Source organism: Eublepharis macularius, chromosome 1, assembly GCF_028583425.1.
Source record: "Eublepharis macularius isolate TG4126 chromosome 1, MPM_Emac_v1.0, whole genome shotgun sequence".
Taxonomy (NCBI): domain Eukaryota; kingdom Metazoa; phylum Chordata; class Lepidosauria; order Squamata; family Eublepharidae; genus Eublepharis; species Eublepharis macularius.
In genome coordinates, this window is record NC_072790.1 from 150,716,337 (window position 1) to 150,744,034 (window position 27,698).

A 27,698-nucleotide genomic window follows, 5' to 3' on the forward strand; every position below is an offset into this window, starting at 1 on the left:
TTATAGACAGGAGGTTTTGCGACAACTATCGGATCGCAATTACTATACCCCAATTGATCATGATCCCACATTGGAAATTCAGAGGATCATAAGGATATTATTGGATAATGGGCTGGCGAATAACTTCATACAACAACCATTATATCAGGCATTATTAAATCGGGTCCCACGGGTCCCGGTTTTTTATTGCCTGCCCAAGATCCATAAACAAACTCGACCACCTCCAGGACGCCCAATTATTTCGGCGTGCAATTCAGTCCTGGAACCACTAGCGATCTATTTAGATAGTTTTCTGCAGCCTTCCGTGAGGTCGGTCAAATCTTTTATTAAAGATACTACTGACTTCATAAACCTAGTTGAAGACATGGTGGTCCCTACAGGGGCATACTTACTCACCCTAGATGTACAATCTCTCTACACGTCGATTCCCCATAGCGAAGCTAGAACAGTCATAGAACAGACTTTAAATAATAGACACAACCCCTTTCCGCCTACCTACTTTTTGTTGGACCTCCTGGACCTTATTATGGAGAAAAATTACTTCCGTTTTGAGACCCAGTACTATTATCAAATAAAAGGGGGCGCGATGGGTTGCCCCGCGGCCCCTAGTGTGGCAATCCTGTTTATGGCAGCTTTAGAAAATAGATTCCTGTATGACCCAGAGATGAACCCGTTCTTTAAACAGATGATTTGCATGAGAAGATTCATTGACGACATTTTTTGCATAATGCGCACGTCATCAGTAGTGGAGGACTTTGTGGCTTGGTTAAATGGATTAGATGAAAACATACGCTTTACACACCAAGGCAGCCATCAGAGCATCCCCTTTTTGGATGTAGTGGTCTTCAAGAGGACAGACACGTCCCTGGGTGTTAAGCCCTTTCGGAAACCCACTGATAGAGCCGCATACTTGCAGTATAATTCTTACCATAGGATGGCGCTTAAAAAGAACATCCCGGTGGGACAATTTTTACGCATCAGGAGGAATGCATCGTTTCAATTCCATTACCAACAAAAAGCTAATAGGATGATTAATGACTTTAAAGCGCGTGGATATCCAACTTGGGTAATTTCCCGTGCGAAACAAAGAGCGGATCGTAGCACCCGCTCACAGTTACTATCCTATAGACAGCGTGAGGTTGATGGGCGGTGTATTCCCTGGGCCATTGACTATTCCCCATTAGCGGATTCGATAGTTAAAATCATCAGAAAATATTGGCGCGTCCTGGCAGGTATACCGGGCTGTTCAACTCCGCCCCGCATTGGGTATAGGCGAACTAGGAGTCTTAAAGACCTTCTAGTACACTCGGACCTTGCGGACCGAGTCAAACAAACCAATTTACCACTTGGACACTTTCCTTGCGGCCACTGTAGTGTGTGCGCCCTCAGTGCAGATCTTAACACGCTGAAGTTCCCCAAGATACAGTATCCAATAAAGCCAAGAGACTTTTCTACTTGCAATACACACAATGTAGTGTATCTCTTACAATGCTGTTGTCCAATGTCATACGTAGGCTGCACTAGCCGCTCTGTGCGCCTTCGCATTCAGGAACACCTCTCAAGGGTTAAAACCCATAGCGAAGACACACCCCTTTACCAACATCTTCGAAAGAAACACGGAGGGGATAGAAGTTTCAGATTCTCTGTTTTAGAAGTAGTAAAGAGCCCTGGTTTTAATAAACGTATGCTCCTCCAAGCAGAGATAAGATGGATCTTTAGGTTAGATACTATGTTCCCAGAGGGTTTGAATAACGATATTGACTACTCGGTGTTCCTCTAAACCTCATGCATAAAACATAAAAACATATAAGCATCTCCCTCCTTCCAGATCTATACATGTCCGTCCCCCCGCTCCCTTTTTCCTCCCGTTTCTGGTCTTTGGCTTTCTCTTTTCTCGTCCCTTTTTTTCCTCGTTTTCTCCCCCTCCTTCCCCCCCTCTTCTCTCTCCTTCTTCCCCCCCCCCTTTTTTGGCTCCTTTTTCTTTTCATATTGTGTTTTCTCTTCTTCTTTCTTCTTCCTTCTCTTTTCTTTCCTGTTTTTTTCTCTTTTGTTTTTCCTTCCCCCCCCCTTCCCTTGTTAAGGTCCTACTCAGACATTAGTCATTTGAAATGAATGTATCTGGTACTGATATGATTTTAAATCAATTAATTGTATGGTAATTGACAATTGACCTAGTGGCTTGTATTTAATGGTGGATGTCCACGCCCCCCGCACCTAACTCGGGAGCTGGATCTGTAAATGTAAACTTGAATGTGAACTGGAATGCTTTTTGAGTTTGGATACGAAATACTTTGATTAACTGTAAGTATGAACTGGCATTCCTTCCCCCGCTCCTTTTCCTCCTGTTTCTGGTTTTTGGCTTTCTCTCTTTTCGCTTTTTTTCTCCGTTTTCTTCCCCTCCCTTCCCCCCCCCTCCTTGCTCTCTCCCCCTTTTCTGGCTCCTTTTTCTTTTTATACTGTGTTTTTCTTTCTTCTTTCTTCCTCCTTCTCTCTTCTTTCCTGTTTTTCTTTCTCCTTTGTCTTTCTTTCCCCCCCCCTTCCCTTGTTAAGGTCCCACTTAGACATTAGTCATTTGAAATAAATGTATCTGGTACTGATATGTCTTTAAATCAATTAATTGTATGGTAATTGATAATTGATCTAGTGGCTTGTATTTAATGGTGGATATCTACGCCCCCCGCACCTAACTCGGGAGCTGGATCTGTAAATGCTAAACCTGAATGTTAACCGGAATGCTTTTTGAGTTTGGATACGAAATACTTTGATTAACTGTAAGTATGAACTGGCAGACGGCAACGCAGGGGCAGCCAATATTGGGCTGATTTCTGATAGTTTGTGATATAAATTGTAGGACACTGGTGGCCTGATGAAGAACTGGGTTTGAAACGAGCCGAAAGGAATAGACCGGTATAGCTCGTCGCCACCTTGGAGTTCATAAATCTTGGACGCCACCGATTAACTTCAATTGGCACCGTTTGCAGCCTGTGATAAAGAGGTTCCGTTAATATATGGGACTTGACTCTCTCATTCCATTGGAACAAGTTTGCAGCCACATTGTATTGAATGGAATCGAAACTGTTGTGTTTATATTGATTATATTGATTGTATAATTTACTTGTGCTGCAATAATAATAATAGCTGTGTTGGCACACTTCCTTGTATTGGTGTGTACTTTTATATTTCATATCCACAAAATGCTGTTGCAGTGTGTGGAGGGGGTCTGAATGCTAACACACCAGTCCCTATATCTATCAAATTGGGAACTTACAATTTTGAAATTTAGTAAGCTATCTAGAACTAACATTCATAGCAGAGTAGTTAGGACACAAAACACAGTTTAATATTTTAACAAGCAAAGGAGTTGTTTTGGGAAAAGAGGTGAACAGGTAAAGTTCTCCAAGCAACAGCAGGCAGAAAATTTAGCTACAACGAATGGATTGTCTTCCTTAGTGGTAGTGGTATTCTGTACAATGAAAGGTAGATATTGGCAGCTATGGCCTAACAGAAGCAGAGGGATCGTGTCATCTTGTAAACAAGGAAGTTCCCCAGAACAGCAACTCCTCATACATTGCATGATACATATTGCAAAATTAGTGCTGGAGCTGAAACAGAGTTAGCAAAAAAAAATGTTTGGGGGCTGTTGTTATCTGAATGTACCAATGGTTAGATGGAAAAGATTTTCACACATTTTCCCCATAATAAGTTATTTTGACAAACAACTGGTTTCAGCAAGAAAGAGTATGGATTTCAAAATAATTTTCTTCCCTTCCCAGCTGCAATTAAAAAACGATTTTTTTAAATAGTGTTGTTACTAAATATCAGCTAAAGATGTTAATCTGGGGAATTTAAAAACTGCTCCTTATGGTTTGTAAACAAAAACACATTTGAAGCAATGCCACTGATTAGCAACTGTTTAAAAAAAGAAATTGTGAACAATAAATTCAATAAAAGCTTTCTGCTGGCCTAGATTAGACAGCATTTTCTGCCTGTGTACTCTGTCAATTCCTTCTGCCAATATAGCAGAAGGAAGAATTATTTACTTTCACTCCCATGGGAAGGTAATGTGATGCTCTGGCTGCTCTTGCCCTGAAGAGAGTCCTATGCCCGTACTTTCCTTGGCCCACCATGCAAAGGGATGGGACTTCAGTGAGCGCTGAGTTCATAGCAACAGTGGCTTTTACAATTCCATACCGTGGAATCATGATGAGCCCTGCAGAAGGGCTCTTCTCATTATTATCCCTGTGGCCCATCTGCCCCTTTTCTGTTATTTCTGCTTTCCTGAGCCAACCCCAAAATACCTTCTGTCTACAGACCTACTCCCTACCTCTCTTATCGACCCAAGTTCTGCAAGGTAAATATTCCCTGTCTAACAAAGAATGGCAGCAATGCTTTTTTGTAAACAGCCCGTGGAGGATATGTTGTTGAAGGCTTTCATGGCCGGAGAACATAAGTTGTTGTAGATTTTGTGGGCTGTATGGCCGTGGTCTTGGCAAGGCCATGGCCATACAGCCTAGAAAATCTACAACAACTAAAGCCCATGGAGGGACTACAGAAATGGCAAGACAATACTGAATGATGTAAAATAGAATGGCTTCTGGGCAAATTGGAAACCAGTGTAGATGGAAAAAGACTGGAGTGATATGGCCACTATGACTTACTCCAGTCAGCATTCTGGCCACATCATTCTTTACCATTTGTAGCTTCTGGACACTCAGCACCATGTAGGGAATGTTGTAATAACCTTCCAGGTCCCATCAGTAGCACCTCTGTTTTTCAGGAATTAAGTTTCAGTTTACTAGCCCTCTTCTTTCTAAAAACTGCCTCCACGCACCAATTCAGCGACTTCACAAAGTTGTTAAAAAGCATGGCCCAGAGGGCTTATCAGTGATACTGCAACAACACCAGCTGAAACCTATCTTCTGGGAAGGACTGAAATCATGACAAAATGGTGCCCCCCTAGTCCTATCCCCAAAAGGCATTCCAGAAGGATGCCATGGTCCTAGAGGTCCTAGAGGATCAATGGGTTAACACTACCTCCCTTCCCCCCAGTTATCCAACAAATAATTTGGCCTAAAAACAGACTGTAAAGGATGCAAACAAATTGCTTAATCAAAAAAATCCTTGGACGTGTACAACCACCACGCATTTGAGAATGGTACATTTGCTCAAACTGCTTGAGAATTTAAGACTGGATGATACTTACGCAAACCCCTGGTCAGGAGTGAATTCTTTAGGAGTGAATGCGCTATTGTCAGTTTTAAGGCAAGATTGAACACCTCCCCTCTCAAGGACATATTTACTGTCTTCCAGACCCAGTCAGCCATTAACCTGCCGCTCCCCCACAGGATTAAGTAACCAGGAGGGGAAAGAGTCATATAAACAGATGGTAGGGCTCAAACTTCCAAGCAACTTATCCACATCCTCAGACTAAACAAACTCAAAAGTGCCCTTATAACTGGACAACTGTAAAGTTCTTGTTATTACAGACTCACGCCTCCCCAAATCTTAAGCAACTTTTAAAAAGCAAATTTAAAATTTACCTGTAATACTGAACCCATTTTTATATCCTTGCTGTTCCACGGCAAACATCCATCCAATGACTCCTCCAATTGAGGCAAGAGGAAGCAAGGAAAAACCCAACGCTTCTGGAATTGTGCTGATAGCAGTATAGGCACGTCCGTGGTTCATCACAACATAAGAGTGGAGGTCAGTGCTCTCAAATACAATTGGAGCTGGATTGTTACCTACAAAGATTCGTCCCTTGACTTTCCCATTAACTCGCTGGGGAGAGCCTAGCATAATAAAAGCAAATGCAGCAAATTTACAGCACAGCAATTATTGTTAACATGTTTTGTCAATATGTATCTTATTAGGACTGTCTTTTCTTTTTTCTTTTTAAAATTTTTATTAATAAACATGTAACTGCAACTACAGAAGAAGAAATAATGAAATGAACCATAACATTAACATCATGAAGTAACAACAACAAAGATAAGATACAATTTGAACAGCTTGTACTATATATGCTAAGAGATAGAGTAATTAACTATCAAGAACTGTTTGGTATAAATCATTAGGAGGAGACATATCTTTGCTAGCAATAAATTCAAAGGGCCGCCATTTTTCAAAGAAAGATGATTTAACGTATGACATATGTTAATTTCTCCAATATGAATTGATCCCAGACTTTAACGTACCATTGATCTATATTTGGGATATTTTTCTGGTTCCATCTTGACGCTATCAACATTTTAGCCACCACCAGTAAGCTACCAATTAATTCACGCCTGATTGATGGTACTTTTGAATTCTGCCAGAATGTTGGACTGGATGGGCCACTGGCCTGATCCAACATGGCTTTGCTTATGTTCTTATGTTCTTATGCCAGGAGTCAAGGAAGATAATTTGAGGATCAAATTGAAGGTCATAACTTGTGATCTCTTTTATTTGGGCAAGAACTTCATTCCAAAATTTCATGACTGACGGACATTGCCACCAGCAAAGTGCAAATGTACCAACAGCTCCACAGCCGTTCCAACAGGTAGGTGAACAATTTGGGTACATTTTGGATATTTTTTGATGTGCAAGATACCAGTGTGTTAAAATTTTGAAGGTTTGGAGTCTTGTACTGATTACCTGGGAAGTCATATTCTGAGATCCCCATATTCGCTGCAATTGTTCCGGAGTGATAACAACTTTACAATCTTGTTGCCAACTCTTTTTGTATGTAAAGTTCTTTGGTTTAGTGGAATTAAGGATTATTCTATACATCTTCAATATATTACTTTCCTTTTTATTCTTGTTATTTAAAAGTGCTTCAAAGCTCGTCAGCTGAGTTTGCATGATCTGTTAGGACTGTCTTTTCAAAGTGTTACCTCCATTATAAGCAAATAATTTAAGGCTCATCAATATATACCAAATTGCACAATGTGCTTGATGTGAATGTCACATGCAAAAACATTCATATATTATGTCTCTAATTATTTAAAAGAATGGCAGAAAAGATTATAAAAATAACAACTACCTTTCATAGTTCTGACAGATGGGCAAACTAAAACGTAAGGATCCATGTGCATTCCCCGGGGTATAAATCTGCATTCACTTCTACACAAATTTTCCATTCCCCACTCTATCCAAGTAGAGTGCAAGCCTGGTGCTCACTTTACTGTCTGTTCGGCAACAGACCAAAACATTTCCTTTTTCCCAGACTTTCAACTGAGTGGGTTCCATTTTTTAAACTGTTTGCTTTTAATCTGGTGACTGCTTTATGAACATTATCTTAGTCTGCTGAATGTTATTGTACGTCTTTTTATGCTTCTAGTCTGTATTTAGAGCTTGTTGTATTACTGATAATTTTTCTGTTGTTTTTTAGATTTTTTTGTAGTGCTTTTACTTTTCTAGTACCTAAAGTAATTCACTGGAAAGGCAGCATATACATTTCCAAACAAGTAAGTTCAACATTTCACATTGCTATTGCTAATTATTGCTAATTTTAACCAGTATCTGGTTAATAATATGTATTTTATTTATTTATTAAAATATTTATCTGCTACCTTTCCTCTTTACTCAACCTTGAGAAGAGATCTGTCTTTCAGTATACCCAGACTGAGCACTAGTTGTTATCTTATGAACATACCAGCACTAGTTATGCTGTTCATATCATCTTTAAAAGTTAATCTTTTAATTACTTTAATGGATTGTTTGAATGTGTTTTACTAAACTGGTTTATATTGTTTTTACAATGTTGTTAACCATCTTGAGTCCTAGGATGCCTGGGAGAAAAGCAGGCATATAAATATCTTGAATAAACAGATAAATCGGAACTTTCCTATTTTAAACAAAGGTAATTAGTATTTTAATAGGGGTCTACTTATTTCATAATGTGCATTTATTCAATATTTTAAATGGACATATAATTCTAATTACTTGAACCTCAACTCCTTCAAATTGGATAGACCTTAAATTGCACAATTCTGTAATTAAAAAATGTCAAAAATTGCAGTCAGTGAATTTCACAACCTTAACCAAACTGTGAAAGGGATTAAATGTATATGTTCATGGTCTCCTTAAGTATCTTACTGGAAAAGTTAAGGAGTTACTTGAGGATAACAGCCTTTTCTTTAATTTCTGCCAAGTTTATACAGAAGTTCTCTCTTCTGCATGTTGCTTGAGATAATGCATTGTATTTGCTAAACCCCTGGTTTGCCCCAGCATGGCAACAATTGAATTAATTATCACAGAAACATGTGATATATTTTAGAATATTTAGTTTTGAAACAATTTTAAATTACCTTCTGCTACACACTGCCGGCCATTTCCTTTGTAGCCAGCAATACAGCTACAACAAAAGCCATTTGGATAGTCCTTGCAAACGGCATGAACAGAACATTGATGGCGGTTGTTTGCACAGGTTTGTTGGACATCTGTATTGTAACGAAACACTGCAGAAAATGAAAAAAACACCTCTGAGAACAATGCATTTTAACGAGGAGTCAAAAACTCTGCCTGTATCCCAGCCACAAAGCATTCCAAACCACTCATAGTGTATTTTATTCTCCCAGTCCCTTCTCCCAGCTATCTGTAAAACACTCAAGTCTACCCTCAGAAGAAAAGAATGTAGTTGCACTAGAACAGGAGAGTGTATTCCTACTGCTGGAATGATAGCTTGGGGCATGCAGGGGGGGATGGAAAACTGGTGTCTTGCTTGGTACAGTCTTCGGGGAACTTCAAATGTCTAGTTACTCATGAATAGCATGGTGCTTTTTCAACACCTGTGCGTGCTTCTATGGATAGACTAGATATATTTACTAGAGAAGTAGAGAAGACTGCTCCTGTGTCATTGAATATAGTTTGTACTAACTGTTTTTAATAAGAGTACTGTATTAAATGGCCATGAAAGACCAACTAAATCTAAACAATAGTACTAATTATATAGCCTTTCCAGTGGGGTTCTGGTAGCTTACTTGGGAAAGGGTGCTAGGTAGTTCCCTGGCCACCATACAACTGAAAGCTACTTCACATAGCATAGAATGTCCTGATTGTAATAACATCTACCAATAAGGTCATGGGGGCAGGGGATCCCTGATCACACCCTCGACCCCCCCTGCCACCATTCACCTGGCAGGCAGGAGGGGGGAGGAATGGGCCTCCTGGGGCATGTGTCCTGCACAGCACGACGATGTTACTTCCAGGACTGACATCATTGTGCAGACCCTGGGAATGCTCCAACACTCTCCACAGGGCTGATTTGGGCCCCAAACAGGCTGATTCTTTAAGAATCTGCCCCGTGTAAAGCGCAGGAACACTCCCGGGACGTGTGCAATGATGTCACTCCCAGAAGTGATGTTATCAAGTTGCTATCAGGAGTGTGCATGCACGCAAAAACAACTCCAGGTGAGTGCCTGGTTCCCCCACTACCACCAGGAGGGTAAGGGTCCTGGCAACCCTATCTACCAAGTTTTATCATGTGTCATTGCACAGAACATTTTCAAAGTCTAAAGGGTACAAGCACTAAGGATGTGCATTAAAAAAAAATCTGTATTTTTTAGATCCTGGTATCAAGAAGGCCATAAACACTAGTATTCCCTATATTTCGATCCTCCAATACTGGTTTTGTATTTGGATCAGAAGACTTATCTACACTAAGAAAAAATGCCCATGCCAACTGAACTAGATTTTAAAAGAACACCAAAAATGCAAGCTGTTTTTTTAGTGGTACACAGGAACTCATGGGAGGGAATTTTGTTTTGTTGTTTTAAATAACAATCAACAATTCTGACTCTTTTGTATATATTAGCTAAATCTACATTACTTGAGTAACTATCAGTATTTCCGCATATATTGTAAACCTTGACACAGACCAAGTAAATCAAGAAACATACAGGCTACATTAAGTAATGTAGGAGGGCAAATCTGGGAATGAACATATTTCTAGCATTAGGGAGGATAGTTTGAGAGGGAGGGAAACTTTGTTCAGTCACTATTCCAGGCCTGACTAGCCAAATCAGTGAAAGGGGCAGGAAACTGGCCTCAGAAGCCCTATTTGAGTCCAACAGGATTTTCAAATTGTGATAGGGACTAAAAGGATTGGCGTATGTAGAAGGGGACCGAATTGCCTCAGAGAGCACACCTACACTCTAAGGATAATTCTACCCGTTTATGCCCTCCCCTTTCAGCCTAACACATTCCTTTTGGGGGACAGAAGGTCACATATCATTTGGCTCTTAATCTCTGATGCCACCCATCTGCTCAAGCCAGAAACAGAGGGGTGTCTCCACTTATTTGGATTTATGAAGTGCTCTAGGGGCAGTTGCTGCAGCAGCAGATCCTTTGCTAAAGAGGATGCTTTCCAGACAGAACCTAGGAGTAGCTGCAGCAGCAACTTCTTCCAGAACCCTGGTAAACCCACCAAAGGCCCTCTGCTCACAGAGTTGTTGCTGTGGTTATCACAAGAGCTGGCTCCATGGCATGAGGAAACGTGGGAGGGGAGGTGGGTAGAGAGGGAAGATAAACAACGAAAAGAAATCTATTCTTATTTGTTTTGTTTCTTTTCTCCCCTCTCTGTGAAAGCTCAGAGCATAAACAGCCAAAGAAATTTTTGATTGTAACATTTTAAGAGTTATGTACATGCAGAGTTACAAAGCATACAAAATGTGAATTTTGTGGATTCAGAAATTTTACATACAAAATAATGTTGCTTATTTGATTATTTATTTAAACCCTGCTTTTTTTCTCCTAAGAGAAGCCCAAAATTGCTTATAACATTGTTACCCCTTCCTGAATTTTAGCCACAGAACAACTCTGTGAGGTGAGTTTGGCTGAAGGACAGTAACTGCTCCCAGATCACCTACTGAGTTGCATGAGTATTGGGATTAGGAGACCCAGGTTCAAATTCCCACTTGGTCTCAAAGTCATTCAGTTACCTTCCTGGGCAATCACACAGCTTAACCTGTCTCACAGAGTTGTGATGATAAAAAAGGAAGACAAGAAAACAACGTCAGCTGCTTAGGGTCCCCATTGGGGAGAAAAGCTAGGGCCACCGAGGTGAGGTGAGGTGAGGGTGTGTGTGTGAAGTCAGAGTTGTGCTTCAATCAGTGAATGTATTTCAATTTATTTTACTTTTAATGCAGTTCTTCGCTGGATCCACTAAGGGTTCAGGAAAGGCAGAGTAAACACCAGCAGCTCTGACTACCTGATTGCTTCAACTTTCTGCAAACTTTACTACAATAAGGCTTAGGCAAGCTCTTACTATCATGAGATCCTACTAAGCTCATCAACCAAGTAAGCACTAGATCAAGGCAAGACCATTAAGCACAGTAGCTGCTACAGTAATCTCCAGGCTGCAGCACACTAACAATATTGTCCAGTAGACTGTCTCCGTCTTCCTTTTATTCCACCTACCTATATAGTTTTGTCTGCCCTGGTAGATCTTGTAAAGGGGAACCCTATTAGTGTGTTGTAGCAAATTTTTCTCTTCTCTTTAATTTCCCTCTCTCTTTTCCACGCTTTACCCTTCTTTTGTTTTGCTCTCTCCTTTCATGATTTACCTTCATTTCTCTCTCCCCCCTTCTAATTCCCTCTCACTTCTTATTTTAAAGTCATGTTCTCATCTCCTTCTCATCCTTATCCTGGCTGGCAACTTAGAATGTACTTGTTAATACTGTCAACAGAAAGTGTTTGTGTAATATTTTCCCATGGTCTATCAAATTAGTAAAAAGTTTTCTCCCCCCTCCACCCTTTACATGCATAGTAATGGAACGTTAATCTGTTTTAGTGGTTACACACATCATTAGACTTAATTGCATTTTAAATGCTATTCAGGCAGTGCATTGTTATTCTTATTACTGTAGTGGTGGGACATCTTTGCTACTGTAGGTATTATGCTTTATGTTTTATGACAGCTAACAATCTTTTAAAATATGTTAGTAAAATCTATCCCAATGATTCCAGTACTTCTCATCCACCATCAATATGTAACCTATTTTGCCCCTGCTTTTATAGGTAAAGGTATAGTGCAAGGTTAAACTGAAATAGATTTCTTATTGATTACTTTATTTCTTATTTTGGGGGGGGGGGCAACCAGTGGAAGTATTGGTGGGGAAATGGGTGATTGATATCAGCTATGGTTGTTGTGGATTTTCTGGGCTGTATAGCCGTGGTCTTGGCATTGTAGTTCCTGATATTTCACCAGCAGCTGTGGCTGGCATCTTCAGAGGTGTAGCACCAAAAGACAGAGGTGTAGCACCAAAAGACAGGGATCTCTCAGTGTCACTGAGAGATCTCTGTCTTTTGGTGACACTGAGAGATCTCGCTGCTAGCGAAATGTCAGGAACTACAATGCCAAGACCACGGCTATACAGCCCGGAAAATCCACAACAACCATCGTTCTCCGGCCGTGAAAGCCTTCGACAAGATATCAGCTATGTCCTGACACACTTCTGGTGAAAACCCAGAACTGACAAAGAATAGCTTTACAAATCACTGGAAACTCCATAATTTTACCATTATTTTTCCTGCATTTCCTAGAGCTACCCTACCTCTTGGCTTGCCATGGAACGGATGTCATAACATAGCTGATATCACTTAAAAAAATTCTTCCACTGACACTCAGCGTAATGGCGGTCAAATGAGGCTGCCATTGCAGGAGGCTTGAAAGCCAAAGTACCACCTTTCCCGGAGTATTCAGTCAAAACTATCACAAAGTATAACTAAATAAACTTTATATAAAGTGCAAGTAGTGCTCAATTTCATCAATGAATCACAATAAATACATTTTCATCCATAATAAGCAATGAAGATCAAAAACAGTATCCAAAAACATGTATCCAAATGGTGTGAGTAACATACAAAGATACTGTAAGGACAATACATTAATCCAGGTGCACTAAGGCACTCAAAACAAATTAATCTAACAGTTACAAAGCTAATAATCAGAAGCTGTAAAGAACAACAAAGATGCAGGATGCCATGCCTACGGAGTTTGCCAGCATATGTTATCCCATCCCGTTTCGTGTTATCACTTCTTCACCGGCATATCTTTCAAATAGCAATTGCTTTAGTCAATATCACACCACCATGTTGGTATTCCTGGATCAGTCTTACGCTGCTCCTGCCCCTTTTATACAATCATGAAGGTGTATAGAAATATTAGGGGATGCCACTTGTTACTGCACTTGCAATATTAAACAGTAGTTTGAATACTGAATGAGCAGTTCTTTCTCCTGCCAAGAGAGTTGCAGCAATACCTGATGAAACAACAGTAAGAGCTATGATCTTTGGGGGGGGGGACTGTAGGTAAAAGGAGATTCATTACAATATCATACCCCCCTTTTCTCTCAATGGGCACCCAAAGCAGCTTCATTTATTCTTCTGTTCTCTAATTTATCCTCACAACAACCCTGAGGTAGGTCTGGTTGAGAATGTGTGACTGGCCGAGGGTCACCCAGAAACCTTCCAAGGCATATTGGGGATTCATGTATCAGAGACATATGACAGCCAGTGTGGTAGCTAGGCTCACTGACAGCCAGAGAGCCAGTGTGGTGTAGGGGCTGGAGAGATGGATCTGAGAGACCCAGGTTCACTTTCTTGTTCTGCTATGGAAGCTTGCTGGGTGACCTTGAGCCAGTCACATACCCTTTGCTGATCCTACCTCACAGGACTGCTGTGAGGAAAAAATAACAAAGAGAATGATATAAGTTACTTTGGGTACCCATTAGGAAGAAAGATGTGATATAAATGAGGCAAAATAATGAATAAAAATGACAGCTGCTTAAAAGGTCTCTTATTACATGTTGCCTATCATGAAGATAACCTGATCCAAGATATTCTGATTCCTTTCATTTTTTGTTACTACAACTCACATCACCATCCTGAGGTTGGTGGCCAGATTTCAAACACATAACATTATTTCTAAGGAGTTCTGCCTGGCACAGAGATCCTTAACTTCCATTGCAAATAGTACCAGGGGGCGAGGGGGTCTGGAGATAACCTGGTGCAGGATATTTTGATTCCTTTCATTTTTCACACTAGAAGTCCCGCAATCATCCTGAAGATTGTTGCCAATTTTGAGATTTCTAGATTTCTGACGAGTTATGACTGCCACAAACTGAAAGATGGATAGATATGCCAGTTCTTTTATTACTTTTGTTATATTTGGTTTGGATCAGGGTTGTATGGAGGACCCAGATGGAATCTTTGTATGGGGCCCTATGGTAGCTCTTGGCATCCCTCTGAAAGGCAGGATATGAAGGAAGGAAGTCAATGACTGAGTGGCGATTTGAACCTGGATCTCTCAGATACTAGTACTACATGCTAGCTACCCTATGAGGTGAACATAAATAAGAAGTTTGTGCAGAAGCTTAGGAATTTTGTTCTTTTTAGCAACTGAAAGTGTGTATGTAAGGGCATTAACATCAAAAATTATTGCTACTGTTATTACTGTTACTGTTAATATTGTTAACATTATTGGATTTATATTTGATATATTTATATTTTATCACTATTACTTAACCTATGTTCTTAAAATAACCTTCCCAGTTACAGATGACTGTACTTACCAATTCCAGTTTCATCAACTTCTTCCACATCTATAATCTGAGGATGTTGCTGAGGAAACTGTTGGCCTGGAAACTGAATAGGCAGGTTTTTCCCTGTTGCGAGTGGAGGATTAACTGGAGGATGCTCAGTGAAAGCTTGGTACGGAGACTGCAAATCATCCTCTACTTCTATCTGAGGCAAATTGTAACTAACATACGGCTCATCTCCTCTGCTGGAAATATATGTTTTTTCTTGTTGACTTATTTCAATGGAATCCAGGTGTGATATGGAAGGGTCTGTAGTTACTTCCGGGAACTGATCATAGTCATTATACTCTGCACCTATAGGAGTTTGAGTAATTTGAGGTGATCTGATATTATCTGAGCTACCAATCTCAAATGCCCAGACTCCTTGTTTTCCCAGATTACTGCTCCTAGAAAACAAGAAATTCATTTTTATATCTGTATCATTAATTACCAATACAAAATAGCTGTGCTGGCTCGTTGCTCAGATCAATGTGTATATCTGTTCATGCAAACAGCTTTCTAATGGAAACATGTACAGTGCTGATTTCTAGTACTGCTACCTATGGAATTGGTTTTTTATATAAACAAATACATTTGTTCATACTGAAATTAACATTCACACTCCTCCATTCTCTTCTCTCTCTCTTATTTTAGTTCTGTAAAGTAATTTATTTATTTACTTTATCACTTTTCTCACTTTTTATGATCATGATGGTATATCATCAGTGACAAGCAAGGCTGGCAGATCTTACCATTTTGAGTACTTTTCCCAAATAAAATAAAAATATATTAGTCAATAAAAATACTGTTTCATACATTACACTAAAGAAATATGATTTTAGAAAATATACAAGATATTTTTAATCTTCGTGCAGATTAATCCCAATAGTTAAGATTTTGAAGATCACTAACATCATTCACATAAAGTTTTTCATATAAAAGATAGTTTATAAAAATGAATACCTGTGCAGATTCCCAATTACTTCTTCCTCATTAGCGATTACATTGTATGACCCAGCTTTTACCCATATGAAGTAATTTGTAGAGGGTTGGCTAAAGCCAACGGTAGCAGGGATAATTTCCATATCATTTTTAGAATGTGTACTATAGAACTGCAAACCATCTTCTGGATAAAGGAAAACAGCATAGGAACTGGAATCAGAAGACGCTAAAACAGCTTGGAATGTGTTTCTCTGTGGGGAAGATTTAAATCTCTTTTACTAACAAGAAATTTAGCGAGATTAGATATAATAATTATTCTTTGTATTATTCTTCATAAATATTATAAATACAAGCTCATGCTTTTTTGCAGAATGTGTTGGTAATGCATTTTTTAGAAACAAAAATGACCTGAAGTAACACATACAAATTGTGTTTTGAACACTGAATATCAAATATCAAATACTGTAAAATGAAGAGCATTACTTTATGCTTGTCCAATGACACAGGGGAATTTTTGGATAACAGGTCTTATGTCATATCATAAACTGCTTCTGAAAGTCTTCCCACTTTTAAAAGTAGTTTGCTATACAAAGGTGTCCTGCTGTTCAGTACACAGAAGGCCAAAGTGCCCCTGGCCATGCAAGCGCTTATGGAAGACGTCGGGATAGAAATGTTTAAAATAAATTAATAAATATTTGTGGGATTTTAAAAATCTCAGTTCTACACCTAAACAAATGCATCTTCATTTCCACTCTGGTTTCACCACTACTAAAAGAAAAGTTAGCTGTTCTTTTAAAGCAACTTAAATATTTATGGATACTTATTACATACAGCATGCAAAAATGTTTACACACAAAACGAAAAGTGTTCACTGGCATTAACAATAGTATGGATCACAACATTTGTGCCTTCTAATGTTTTCTATTGTTAGGCTACCTTGAATTGCAAATTGGTATTTTCTCCAGGTCCTGCATAAGGAGCCACGGAATCCCACGTAACGATGACAACACTGTGTGGGTCAAAGGTAGTATCCGGAAAGCCTCTTTTAATATACTTGGCAGCAAGCTGGAGGACATCAGGAGATGAATCTTCCCTATAAAATATCTTCCCATGTCCACCTGTGGTATCTAAATCAGCATAAAAGGGTGCAATGCCTCCAAAACTGAGAGGAAATTGACCAAGATAATCTTCTTCCCTTGGTGGTTCCCTCACAGCAATGATGCCATTAGTAAGAACCTAATTAAAAATTAATAAAAAGTTACACAAGTCTAGAGAGTGTACAAGATGAACACTTACTAAGTATAAACTATAATGCTCTGTAACATTTTCAGTTTGAAATAAAAAATAGACAGCATTTTCTTACCATATCAAATCTGTTTCCACATGTTCCATGAACATCAGGGAACATATAGCTAACTCCAAATAATGTTTAATAATGTGCTTCTTATAAAACAAAATAATTACAATGTAATCATTATAAAAGTTGTCATAGCCATTAAGAGGGGAACTCATCCCGTGCTCTGCAGCAGCCCAATCTGGGCCGATTCAGCCCAGATCAGGCTGCTGCAGAGCACAGGAGCACTGCTGCACTCCACAGCAGCCTGATTTGGGAGGCACGTTCCCTCCCCCCCCCCGCCAGCCAGGTAAGTGGGGGCAGGGGTTGGATGACAGGGGACTGATAACCCTATGTTCATCACTGATAACATGCTAATTATCCACAGCCAAAACCTCACAGAATGTCCTTCACATAGCAGCTCTAACTTTTACCTCATGATCAGCATTAAGAAATGAACAGAGGAAAGAAAAAAGACCCATACCACAGCCTACAATAACCACAGACAATCTTAAACTACTTATTGAGGTAATTAATCACATTGGAATGGATTCAACCCACAGAGTTCTTCAGGAAAATTTTTTGTTTGTTTGTGGAAAAAGGAGCTGGCAATCTCCACTGATTTCCCCTCCCACTGCAAACGTCTCTACACTGCCCCTTGTGCTATTCCTGGGAGTTCAGGAAGGGGAGGGGCTCAGTGGATTGCAGCAGGAGGGAGATGCAAGAAAGTCCCACCCCACAAAGTATATGAACCATTGGATACAGACCACAGCTACCTTAAATCCATCATGAATAACTTGTCACTCTGCACTTGTACCGAGAAATCAGCCACCACATTTGGCAGACCCATAGAGCGTACCTGGAACAATACCAAGCTAGCTAGACATTACAAGAAACATGGAGTCTCTGGAGTCCTTGTATCTCCATCTGTTTTCCATGTAATATCTAGTTTTACACAATATTCTGTGTGAGAACACTTCTATTGCATCAGATCACTGGCTTTAGAGAGGGGAGGAAAACATACAAAATCACAGTGTCATGTTTAGTGTTGCTTGAAACCTCAGACGAAGAGCACAGTTCCATACCTCTTATAATGTCTAGTTAGGCTCTAAGGGTGGAACAGAGTATCATACTATCAAACAGCTTTCCAATGCCATGTTTAGCCAGATACCTGGATAGGGGGCATTTGGAGGGGACACCAGCAGGCAGGAGTGAGAGAGTGAAGGGGTTAGCCTTTCTGGTTAGCTAAATGCTCCCCACCCCGGCAATTCCACACACACACACACCCTAGCCAGATTTCAAGATGAGAAATAAATTCCGATGAGGAAAAAGTAGACTGGGGAGATGCAGAATGCAAAGTATACTCACTGCCAGCTCTCTTGCAAATTTTCCTCCCTCTGAAAGCATACCATTTGCCAAATACAAAGCTGGGCAGTACCCATGATTGTCAGAATAACACACATTTTCAAGACAAAGCCTGATTCCACAGATACAAGAAGTTCATGAGATGCTAGAATGAACTGTCAGTTCAAACTCAATGTAAGAAATACTATTCTCCAACTACAATGTTCAGGCAAAATTCTGATATCTTAACTTTACATTCTGACTGAGTACTCTGAGTCTGATTCTAAATGTCAAGAGAAAATGCAACAGCTTCCATCTTTGCTCTTTACAATGCCTCCTTGCCATTTCCTCACCAAGATAAGATCGCCAGTCCAGACATTCTTTCCCAGGCCAACTCACCAAACATTCAGACTCTTCTCAAACAGACACAGCTGGGCTGTTTAGGGGCCTTTACACAGAATGCCAAATGGACACAAACCAAAGATATGCTTTCTGGTGTAAAAGCCAATGCTAAAAATCCCCAGCTGGTCCAAAGCTCTGGTATAAAAATGTTTGTAAACATGACCTGAGACATATGAGTAAGTAGACAGTATTGGCAAGCAATACGGTTTATCTGGTGTTGTGGATTCTGGTCTGGAATAGCATGGAAATCTGTAATAGGAAATAGCTCCTAGGTGGATCTCAGTGGGCCTGTAATTACAGATAAGCTTGGGCAGATATGGGGATTTTTACTTTGGATCAACTGATAGGTTATGATGAGTTTTTGTTATTTTCTCAGTTGAACTCTAGATATGATTTGTCAACTTTTGTTGAATGGCAGTATTTACAATTCCAACATTTGTTCATATCTAAGTATGACTCTGCAGCACTGAGTGTTTCAGTCTCCTCCCCCTTTGAAAACTCTCATTAAATCTATGCAAAAATGAAACCTACAATATTTGTTTATAAATATATAATGCTGGTTAATAAATATAATATGCAGGATCTTAGGAAGGAATCGAATAAGGAGTTATATTGCCCAATTTTGTGAAAGCAATGGGATAAGGCTCTAAATGCTAAACCTGTTACTTAATGCTATACTTGTTACAGCTATCTATATTCAAATGTATGGTATATATTTGACAATTGTGATAGACTTATTATTAGATATTTGGAAAACTTTTATGAGTACTTACGTGTAGATTTCTCACTATGATTGTCATATGCTTATTTCTATCATGTATGCGGCTTATTTTTTATTTTCAAGTAAAATAATTTAAAAAATTTTAAAAGTACTGTTGTAAATGTAACACATACAGCAGGCCCTTCCAGTCTTGGATTGGCCTCTCTCTATACCAAAGAACAAAAACTCATATCCTTAACCAAAGTTTCCCTAAATTGTGTAAACATTACAAAAGTTCAAACATACTTTATCCTTAAATGTAAGAACCTATAGTTAAGTGCACCAATATCAGAAATTTTTAAAAATATATTAAATCTTATAAGATCTTTAAACAAACAAAACAGATTATTTTCATATTACTAAGGTTGCCATATTGCCCTGTTGGCCAGGTATGATGTAGAATCTGGTATACTTGGTACCTGTTGGTTCATTAGCTGGCATGGATTCCCACCTTTCATTAAAAAAAACAACCTTCACGTCTCTAGGCCTCCTAGGTCCAGTGATAGAAAGTGAAATAGACAGTTCTCCACTTACATTATGCAGTGGAAAAAGCCCCTGTCTCCCCTCGGTAATTATTTATTGTTATTCTAAATATTTCAATCCAATCATAGTACAATATTCTATTGTAAGGTCTTGCTCTAGCTCAGGAGTCCCCAGATCCTATAGGCACTGTTGGAATTTTGAGAAAGAATACTGGACAACTCCACAAAATGTTACCACTGGAGGAAGGACCAATCACAAAATGGCTACCATGGGGGATAATCACAATATGTTGGAAAGTTCAGTCTAAGACAAGCACCTTCTATGATGCACACAACTGTTTCTGAATGGGCATTTGTACACCCAGAGAAAAAGAGGCCTCCAGTGATCTTCTGAAGCCCCTCCTGCTCCACTGAAGAAAGCCGGACGTGATGTTTCATATTAAGGAAAAGCCCACAGGCACCACATTGGAGATCACTGATTTAGTTCAACATATAAGACCTGTGGAGAGATCCTCCTTTAATTAAATGAGGCTATGGCTAAAGATGCTCTCTTTCAATTTCCAACTCATCCTCCCAATACATTTCCCCTCTGCCTAGGGTTGCCAGATCCCTATAGACTCCTGACAGGTAGGGTTGCTAGATGGTTTCTGACAAACTACTGATCACAGGGGAGAGGGCCCCCCAGTACTCTCCGGGAGAAAGATTACTTCAGAAAATGATGTAATTGCACTGCCTGCCCTCCTTCCTTCCCAGGCTCTGCCAGGGTGGGAAAGAACCAAAGAGAGACTTCCCTTCTACTCATGCAGGAATGGAGAAGGAGAGCATGACCCACTCTCCTCTCCAACTCAGGAAGGAGGGCCTGCGCTGCCCTCCAGCAGGCTGCTGACCACAAAAGGGAGGGTTTTTTTTAATTCCCCCCCACACACTGCTAACAGTGCTGGGTGCCTTTGATAGTCAAAATAATGTAATAACACAATTTGGCATACACAAAAATAAATAAGGGGTGACAGTGATGTGACAGCACCAGTGACACCAATGATGATGTCCACACCTCACCACATAACCCTTTTTATTTCTTGGTGGTGTGGACAAAAAAAGATGGCACTCACACCGTGATTAAAAGCGGCTTATGGAAAGGTAGGTGGCCAAAACTAATCCTATCTATGAGAAGAGAACGCTAAAAATGAGATGAGTAAATTTCCCATATGAAAAAGGCCAATGAAGAAAGCTGATAGGAAGAAAGCTGATTCGTTTGAAATGTAGTGTCAGAGGAGAGTTTTACAGATACCATGGATGGTTAAAAAGACAAGTGTGTGGGTTTTAGATCAAATCAAGCCTGAAATCTCCCTAGAAGCTAAAATGACTAAATGGAGGCTATAGTACTTTGGTCACCTCATGAGAGGGTAAAACTCACTGGAAAAGTTGGAGGCAGTAGGAAAACCATAGGGTTACCAGTCCCCTGGAGGGAGAAGAGGAATTCCCACTCCCAGTCTCCACCCCTTGCCACCACTCACCTGGCTGGCAGGGGCTGGGGGAGTGCACGGAATGGGTTCAGGAGCTTCAGAGTGCATGTTGTCACACCGGGAATTAAGTCATGCCTGAAGCAACAAGGAAGGGAAGGCCCCTGCTGAGGCCTGATTTGGTTAACGTTCCCCCTGCGCTCCCCCACAACCTTTTAAAAATCAGCCATTGATTATACAAATATAGCTGTATATTGATTATAGCAATATAAATTTAATACATATTTGTACCAGAATCTTTGATTCCTCGCTTTCATTTTAAAGAACTAAAAAAGGCCCTCTAAAAATTCTCTCAAAAAACTTTTCAAAACCCGAGGCTTGTAATGAAAGGGGCTAGAGACTTCTTTAAAAAAAATGAAAGCTGAGAATTCAGACAATCTTTTATATATATTGCTATAATATTGTAGCAATATAACACTATTTCATTGCTAATTTTAAAAAAACTGGGAAAAGTCTGGTGGCCTGGGGGACGGGGCATAGCTACTGTTGGAGGACTGGGGCAAGGAAATTGTAGGCCATCCTGCCATGTGGAAGATCCATTGCTGCTGTGCTGTATCAACAGCTGCAGCCGCAGTGGGGAAACCACACAAGCCCATCCCCATATGGAAACCACCCAAGTTAATTTAATGGAGTGATTTAAGATGTTATCCAGATTCATTAGTACTGATAATTTTCCATTGACTTCTATGGGCAGGAATGACCTATTGACTGCTTACTAGTCCCCTTAAGAAAATGTATTTAAGGCTGTCAGATCTTGAGAATTATGACTGATCATAATTTTAATGCAAATGTAATTAAACAGCAGTCTAAAGGAAGATATCCACATTTCAGTAAGACAGTCTTATTACAGAGATAAATTTATATAAAGATTAGGAGGGAGACAGAGTGCATCATTTCCTTTTAGGGTATACCTCCATTTAATCTGACAGGACGTAACCATGATATATTTTTAGGAATCAGTCCTTCTGAATTACACAGATGACTTAGTACACTTAAGGGATACAAGAAAACATGCCATGCACACTCTATACACAGTTCTGCCTCGGTTAGCTAATGGAATTTGTGAAAGGCAGAATGAGGAGCAGAAAGCAGGAAAACAAAACAGCTGAACAGCTCTAGAGTTTGGGAGAAGAAACCCAACTTTTCAAACTGGGAATACTCAACACTTAAACCACACAAGGGACATTAACACATCCACATAAAAGAAAGCTGGGAGCAATTAATACCAGGGGGACACTGTACAGAGGTAGGGGAGTTGTCGAAGTTAAACAGCAGAGCACATGTTTTGCACATAGATTCAATACTTGGCATGTCCAGTTAAAATGTCCTTCAATGGTACAGATAGGAAAGACTTTTACTTCAGGGTGTTATTAAAAAGCACAGTAATGGGACAGATGAACCAATTATATGACTCAATATAAAGCAGTGTCATATATTCCTGTAAGAACATAGTAAATACTATGTTTACAAAGTAAATTTTAAATGTTTGCAAAGTAAGTTTTATTTATTTACATTATTTATGGCCTTTCTCACTGAGACTCAAGATGGATTACACAGTGAGTCATTACCGTCAGTTCCAAGGACACTTCTATAAACAATGTAATGGTGGTGGTGGAGACAGTGCCATCAAGTCATAGCTGATTTATGGCAACCTCTGCTGGGAGACTAACAGAGGTGGTTTGCCATTGCCTGCCTCTGCATAGCAACCTTGGTCTTTTTTGGAGTTCTCCCATCCAATTACTAACCAAGGCCAACCCTGCTTAGCTTGCCTAGGCTATCCAGGTCAGGGTTGTAAAGTAATAGGGTATACAAATGCTATTTACAAAGAATTAAAACCAACAGAAATCTAATACAAAGTTGAAGAAATGCTGAAACAAACCATAAGCAATTCTCAGACTGATATATTAAACAACATAGAAAATACACAGTAGGATCACACAGCAACATAGAACAGCAACTACTATAGTACATAGTAGTAAAGTCTATATTCTCTACCCCTTTCCTGATGTATCTCTTTGAGATTGCTTCCTTACAGTACAGCCCTCCTATCTGCGTAAAAAACCCTCTCAAATAATTCATCTTTGCATAGTTTGCAGAAAGCCAGCAGACTAGGTGCTTTGCTAACATCTTTAGGTAGGCTGTTCCTTAAGGTGGGGGCCACCACAGAAAATGCATGTGCACAAGTAGCTGTTGATTTTGCCTCTGTGCAAAGTGGCACCTGCAGAAGGCCCCGTTCAGAAGCCTAAAGCTGCTGTTCTAGTTATTCATTACTTTGGCCCACTCCAGTGTTTTTATGACACAAGCTTGGCCCACACTGCAAGTGACAATTAGGCCTGGTTTAAATGTGATGGTGCCAAGGCACAAAATGCTTCCCCATCTGACACCATCAGGGTATTCTTTAAACCACTGGCCGCAAATCAAGCTGCTTGCACACCAGAGATCAGCAGTAACAACAACATCAACAACTGCATTTATATGCCACTCTTCAAGACAGGTTAGTGCCCTGCTCAGAGCGTTCAGCAAGGTCACCATTATTATTATCCTCACAGTACAACTGGGGCTGAGAGGAGTGGCTTACCCAAGGTCACCTGCTGAGCTCATGGTAGTAGGGGAATTCAAACCAGCAGCATGCCGATTCGCAATCCAACCAAGGGCTACAGTAGCCCTTGTGGTGACTGTAGCGGGGAATGCAACTACTCACTATCTCAGAAGTCAAGCCAAATGGCATGGAATCGGCTTGTCTGGGCCCTTTCGCACCTCTCATGTTTAGTCAGTGTGGTGCCGTTCTTTTTACTCTGCACCACGTCAAAATGCATCAGGATTGATGAGTGCTGGCGCTTTCGTCACCAATGCTGTCATTGCTGAAGTCACAGTGCCAGCCCTTTCCTTTTTTCCCCCTTTCTGCATAAACAATGAATAATTGCATCGCTGGAATGCTGGATCAATCTATTGGATTTCTCCCTCTCATTGATTCTACAGTTTTTTTTAAATGGAAAACAAGTGGAAAGGAAAATGCAGAGGAAAGATGGGAGGGGAGAGGAATGGAAAGGAAGGGGTGGGAGTGTCTGGATAGACAACAATGGTCAATCACAATAAAGTGGACTGGCAGAGGATGGGAGGGGGCAGAACGCTAAAAGACAGGATAAAGAAGGTGCACGAAGAAACAGCAGCCTGAAAAATGTATTTTTTTAAAAAAATTGAGGTGTAAGTGCCCCCACGAAAGCCACAGAAAAGCTGCATAGTAGCTGGAATGACTACTCATGGAAGCAAATTGGGAGCAGATGGTCACAAAAAAACACCACACTGCAGTGAACTGGTTAAATTGGCCCATGCAGAAAGGATTTCAAGACTGCATGTAACCTAAGCATATACAGGTTCATTGCTCAGTTTGCAGCAGTTTAAATGAGACCCTGAGCACATGCAAGGTTTCACATGAAAGTTCTTTTGTCTCATTAGCCTCATAGTTAAATTGGTTTTTATCAACTTTTACTTCGTTTTTGAAATCTCAACCATGCTATTAAATTTGATGGAACCAAACTTCGGTGTCTCAAAATAATTATATATCAGAGTCAAACAATGCAATAACAGAACATAAATTGGATTCTACATTCAATGGATTATTTCATTTTGGTTACTTAGCAAATGTCAGCTAACACAAGAGCAAACATTTATTTATTTATTTATTTATTTATTTATTTATTTATTTATTTATTTATTAGGATATTTATGCCCTACTGTTCTCCTTATTGGGTGCCCAAAGTGGCTTACAACATTATTCTCTCCTAAATAATTTTATTATCCCAACAAAAACCATGTGAGGTAGGTTAGGTTGAGAGCATGTGACATTCCCAAAGTAACCCAGCAACCTTCATAGCAGAGCGGGGATTTCAACTTGAGTCCCCAGATCGTAGCCTGACACTAACCATTACAACACTGCCTATAATATATTTTTAAGACTAGTTATCTACTGCAGTAGTCTTTTGATCTACACTTCTGTTGAACTTACAATACAAAGAATAATAATTTACAATGTTATTCATATGTCCCTGTGCATAGCATAGAATAGGATGGTTTTACACTCAGTGCTAATATACCTGATGTAGTGTGCCAATAATAAATACTATTCAAATGACTTATAACATTTGACCTGTTTAATAATGCAACATTGTACAGAAACACAACACTAGTTACCTTTTGCTTTTAAAATTTCAGTGTTGTAAAAGGTGCATGTTTCCAATAACTAGGCAAATAGCAACATAAAATCTTGTTTCCTACCACTACTACAATCATGTTTGGAGTAAGTAAATAAATCCAGAGTTCATCCGCACACTCACACATAAACAAGATTAAAGTCCTTAGCTCATTTACCGTGAAAACCTAAGCCGAGTTACTCCAGTCTAAGCCCACTGATTTCTCCTTAGGATTTCACTGTTAATGCTAGAAGAGGAGTTTATTTAGACCACTGCAGAATATGACGGTTTGTACTCAAATATACTTTTAGTAAATTTATCTGCATGCCATATAGCGCCATGGCATAAACTACACAGTCACAATGCCTCTTCCAGTTCGGAATGTAAGTCCAGGAAAAGATGACAACCATCTGCTTTCTATTTTGTTTGGAATTAGTAAAACTCTATTCTACTTGCCAAAATGTTCAGGATAGTTTTTCTTCCCGCCCAACAACCATCTCTCTAACCTGCTGCTGGACTTCTTCACCCCATACTCCGTGCTGAATGTCAAATAGTGCCTCTGCGGTACCTTTTATCAGCCTTCCAGGTCAGACCCTCCCACCATCCCACAATATAAAAAGCAGTGTTCGTTTCCTAACATCCTGCTATGGATACAACGGAGTGTCTTTTACTTTAATTGAAACTTCATAGAAAGGCTTGTCTTGATCTTATCCCCAAAACATGTTTTCAGCGATTTGGTTTTGCCTTCAGATACACGCATTCCTAATCACATACTTAGAGGAATGGCAGCGCCGTCGGGCATATGCACAATCGGCCCCAGCCACGCAATCCGAAATGAGAAAAAGGGGCAGCTCGCTCCAAGGGAATCAAGCAATCTCCCTCTCAACAGCATGCCCTTCTCGACAGCATGACAGCAGCCACCCCTCGCTCCCTTTTTCTGCCTCCAGCCCTGAACTGCGGGAATCCCAGGCCCCAGAAGAGCTCCTTCTCTCCCGCTCTACTTTTCCCACCCTGGCCTCGTCAGCCCAGCTCTACTGATCGCTGCATCTCCCCTTCCTATAGCTCCAAGCGCACTTACATAGAGGGAGTTTACGCTGGACCCGTAGAAGCGCAGCGGGGTGTTCAGCACCAGGGGCGAGGAGCTCACGTCGTCCCCGGGCTCCACTTCAGCGTCGCCTCGCTCCAAGCCGAAGGGGAAGAGGAACCCCGCGTGAGGTAAACAGTCCCCCGGCACAACCAGCGCCAGCAGCGCCCACAAACTCAAGTTCCTCAGGCTGACCATGTTCCCTTCTTCCTGCGCTCCAAAGACACCCCTTTTCTGGGCAGCTCCTGAACGAGGCGGCGGAGGAGCCCGCAAACCGAACACGCCGAAGTTTTAAACCCCGCCAGGACTCTAGTGGGAAAGAGAGGAGCGGGAGATCCTTGCTGGGGTGGGGAGGCGGCCAATCAACAGAAAGTTTAAAGAAAAACTAGCCTATCGCAATTAGAGGACGGGCTTCTGCCTGCCCCCGCCCCACATCCCAAATCCATCAAAAATTCACGCAGAGCACACTCATCTATGGTTTTCTAATAGACAGCATTCTGCAACCGAACTTTCCCGCCCTTTCCCAAGAGTGCAGTTAGGAGATATATTATCCCACACTTACTTTCTGTTTAAAAGCTTACTTTTTCTTAGAAAAGATCCTTATGTTATATCACTTAACAACTTTGTTCTGGATCACAACAGGTCCAATCCAATCCTGTCAGCCAGGATCAGTGGAAGGCATCTGAGCACTCACAAGGAGTGCCTATTTTTTTTTGACCAGCGTTTGACATTCAAAAATCTACTGCTTCTGTCTGTATATGTAGTTATAATATCTGTTTAATCATTTGAAAAAGCAACCTTGTGATAATGTCATATACTAAAGTGTTGCCCTGTTCTGGATACCAAGCTAGCCCTATCTTGTCTGATCTTGGAAGGTAAGCAGGGTTAACTTTGGTTAGTAATTGGATGGGGAACCACCAAAGAAGATGAGGGTCTTTATGCAGAAGCAGGCAATGGCAAGCCACCTCTGTTAGTAACCCCCAGCAGGTGTCACCATGTCTTCTATGACTTGATGGCACTTTTCTACCCCCACTACTAAAGTGGAACAAGTACTTTCTTTTATCTGTCATTATTCTTTAC

At 40.3% G+C, this 27,698-nt stretch overlaps 1 protein-coding gene across 1 annotated transcript in view; it reads right to left on the reverse strand.

The window, feature by feature from the left end:
• NID1 (nidogen 1) overlaps positions 1 to 26,891 on the reverse strand; it is a 94,837-nt gene extending 67,946 nt beyond the window's left edge. The window contains exons 1-6 of the mRNA XM_054975120.1: positions 26,613 to 26,891; positions 16,440 to 16,739; positions 15,525 to 15,754; positions 14,556 to 14,968; positions 8,292 to 8,441; positions 5,541 to 5,792 (exon numbers count right to left, since the gene is read on the reverse strand). Coding sequence (XP_054831095.1) covers positions 5,541 to 5,792; positions 8,292 to 8,441; positions 14,556 to 14,968; positions 15,525 to 15,754; positions 16,440 to 16,739; positions 26,613 to 26,816 — 1,549 coding nt within the window. The 5' untranslated portion in view covers positions 26,817 to 26,891. The remainder of the gene's footprint in view (positions 1 to 5,540; positions 5,793 to 8,291; positions 8,442 to 14,555; positions 14,969 to 15,524; positions 15,755 to 16,439; positions 16,740 to 26,612) is intronic.
• Positions 26,892 to 27,698: the final 807 nt, after the last annotated feature.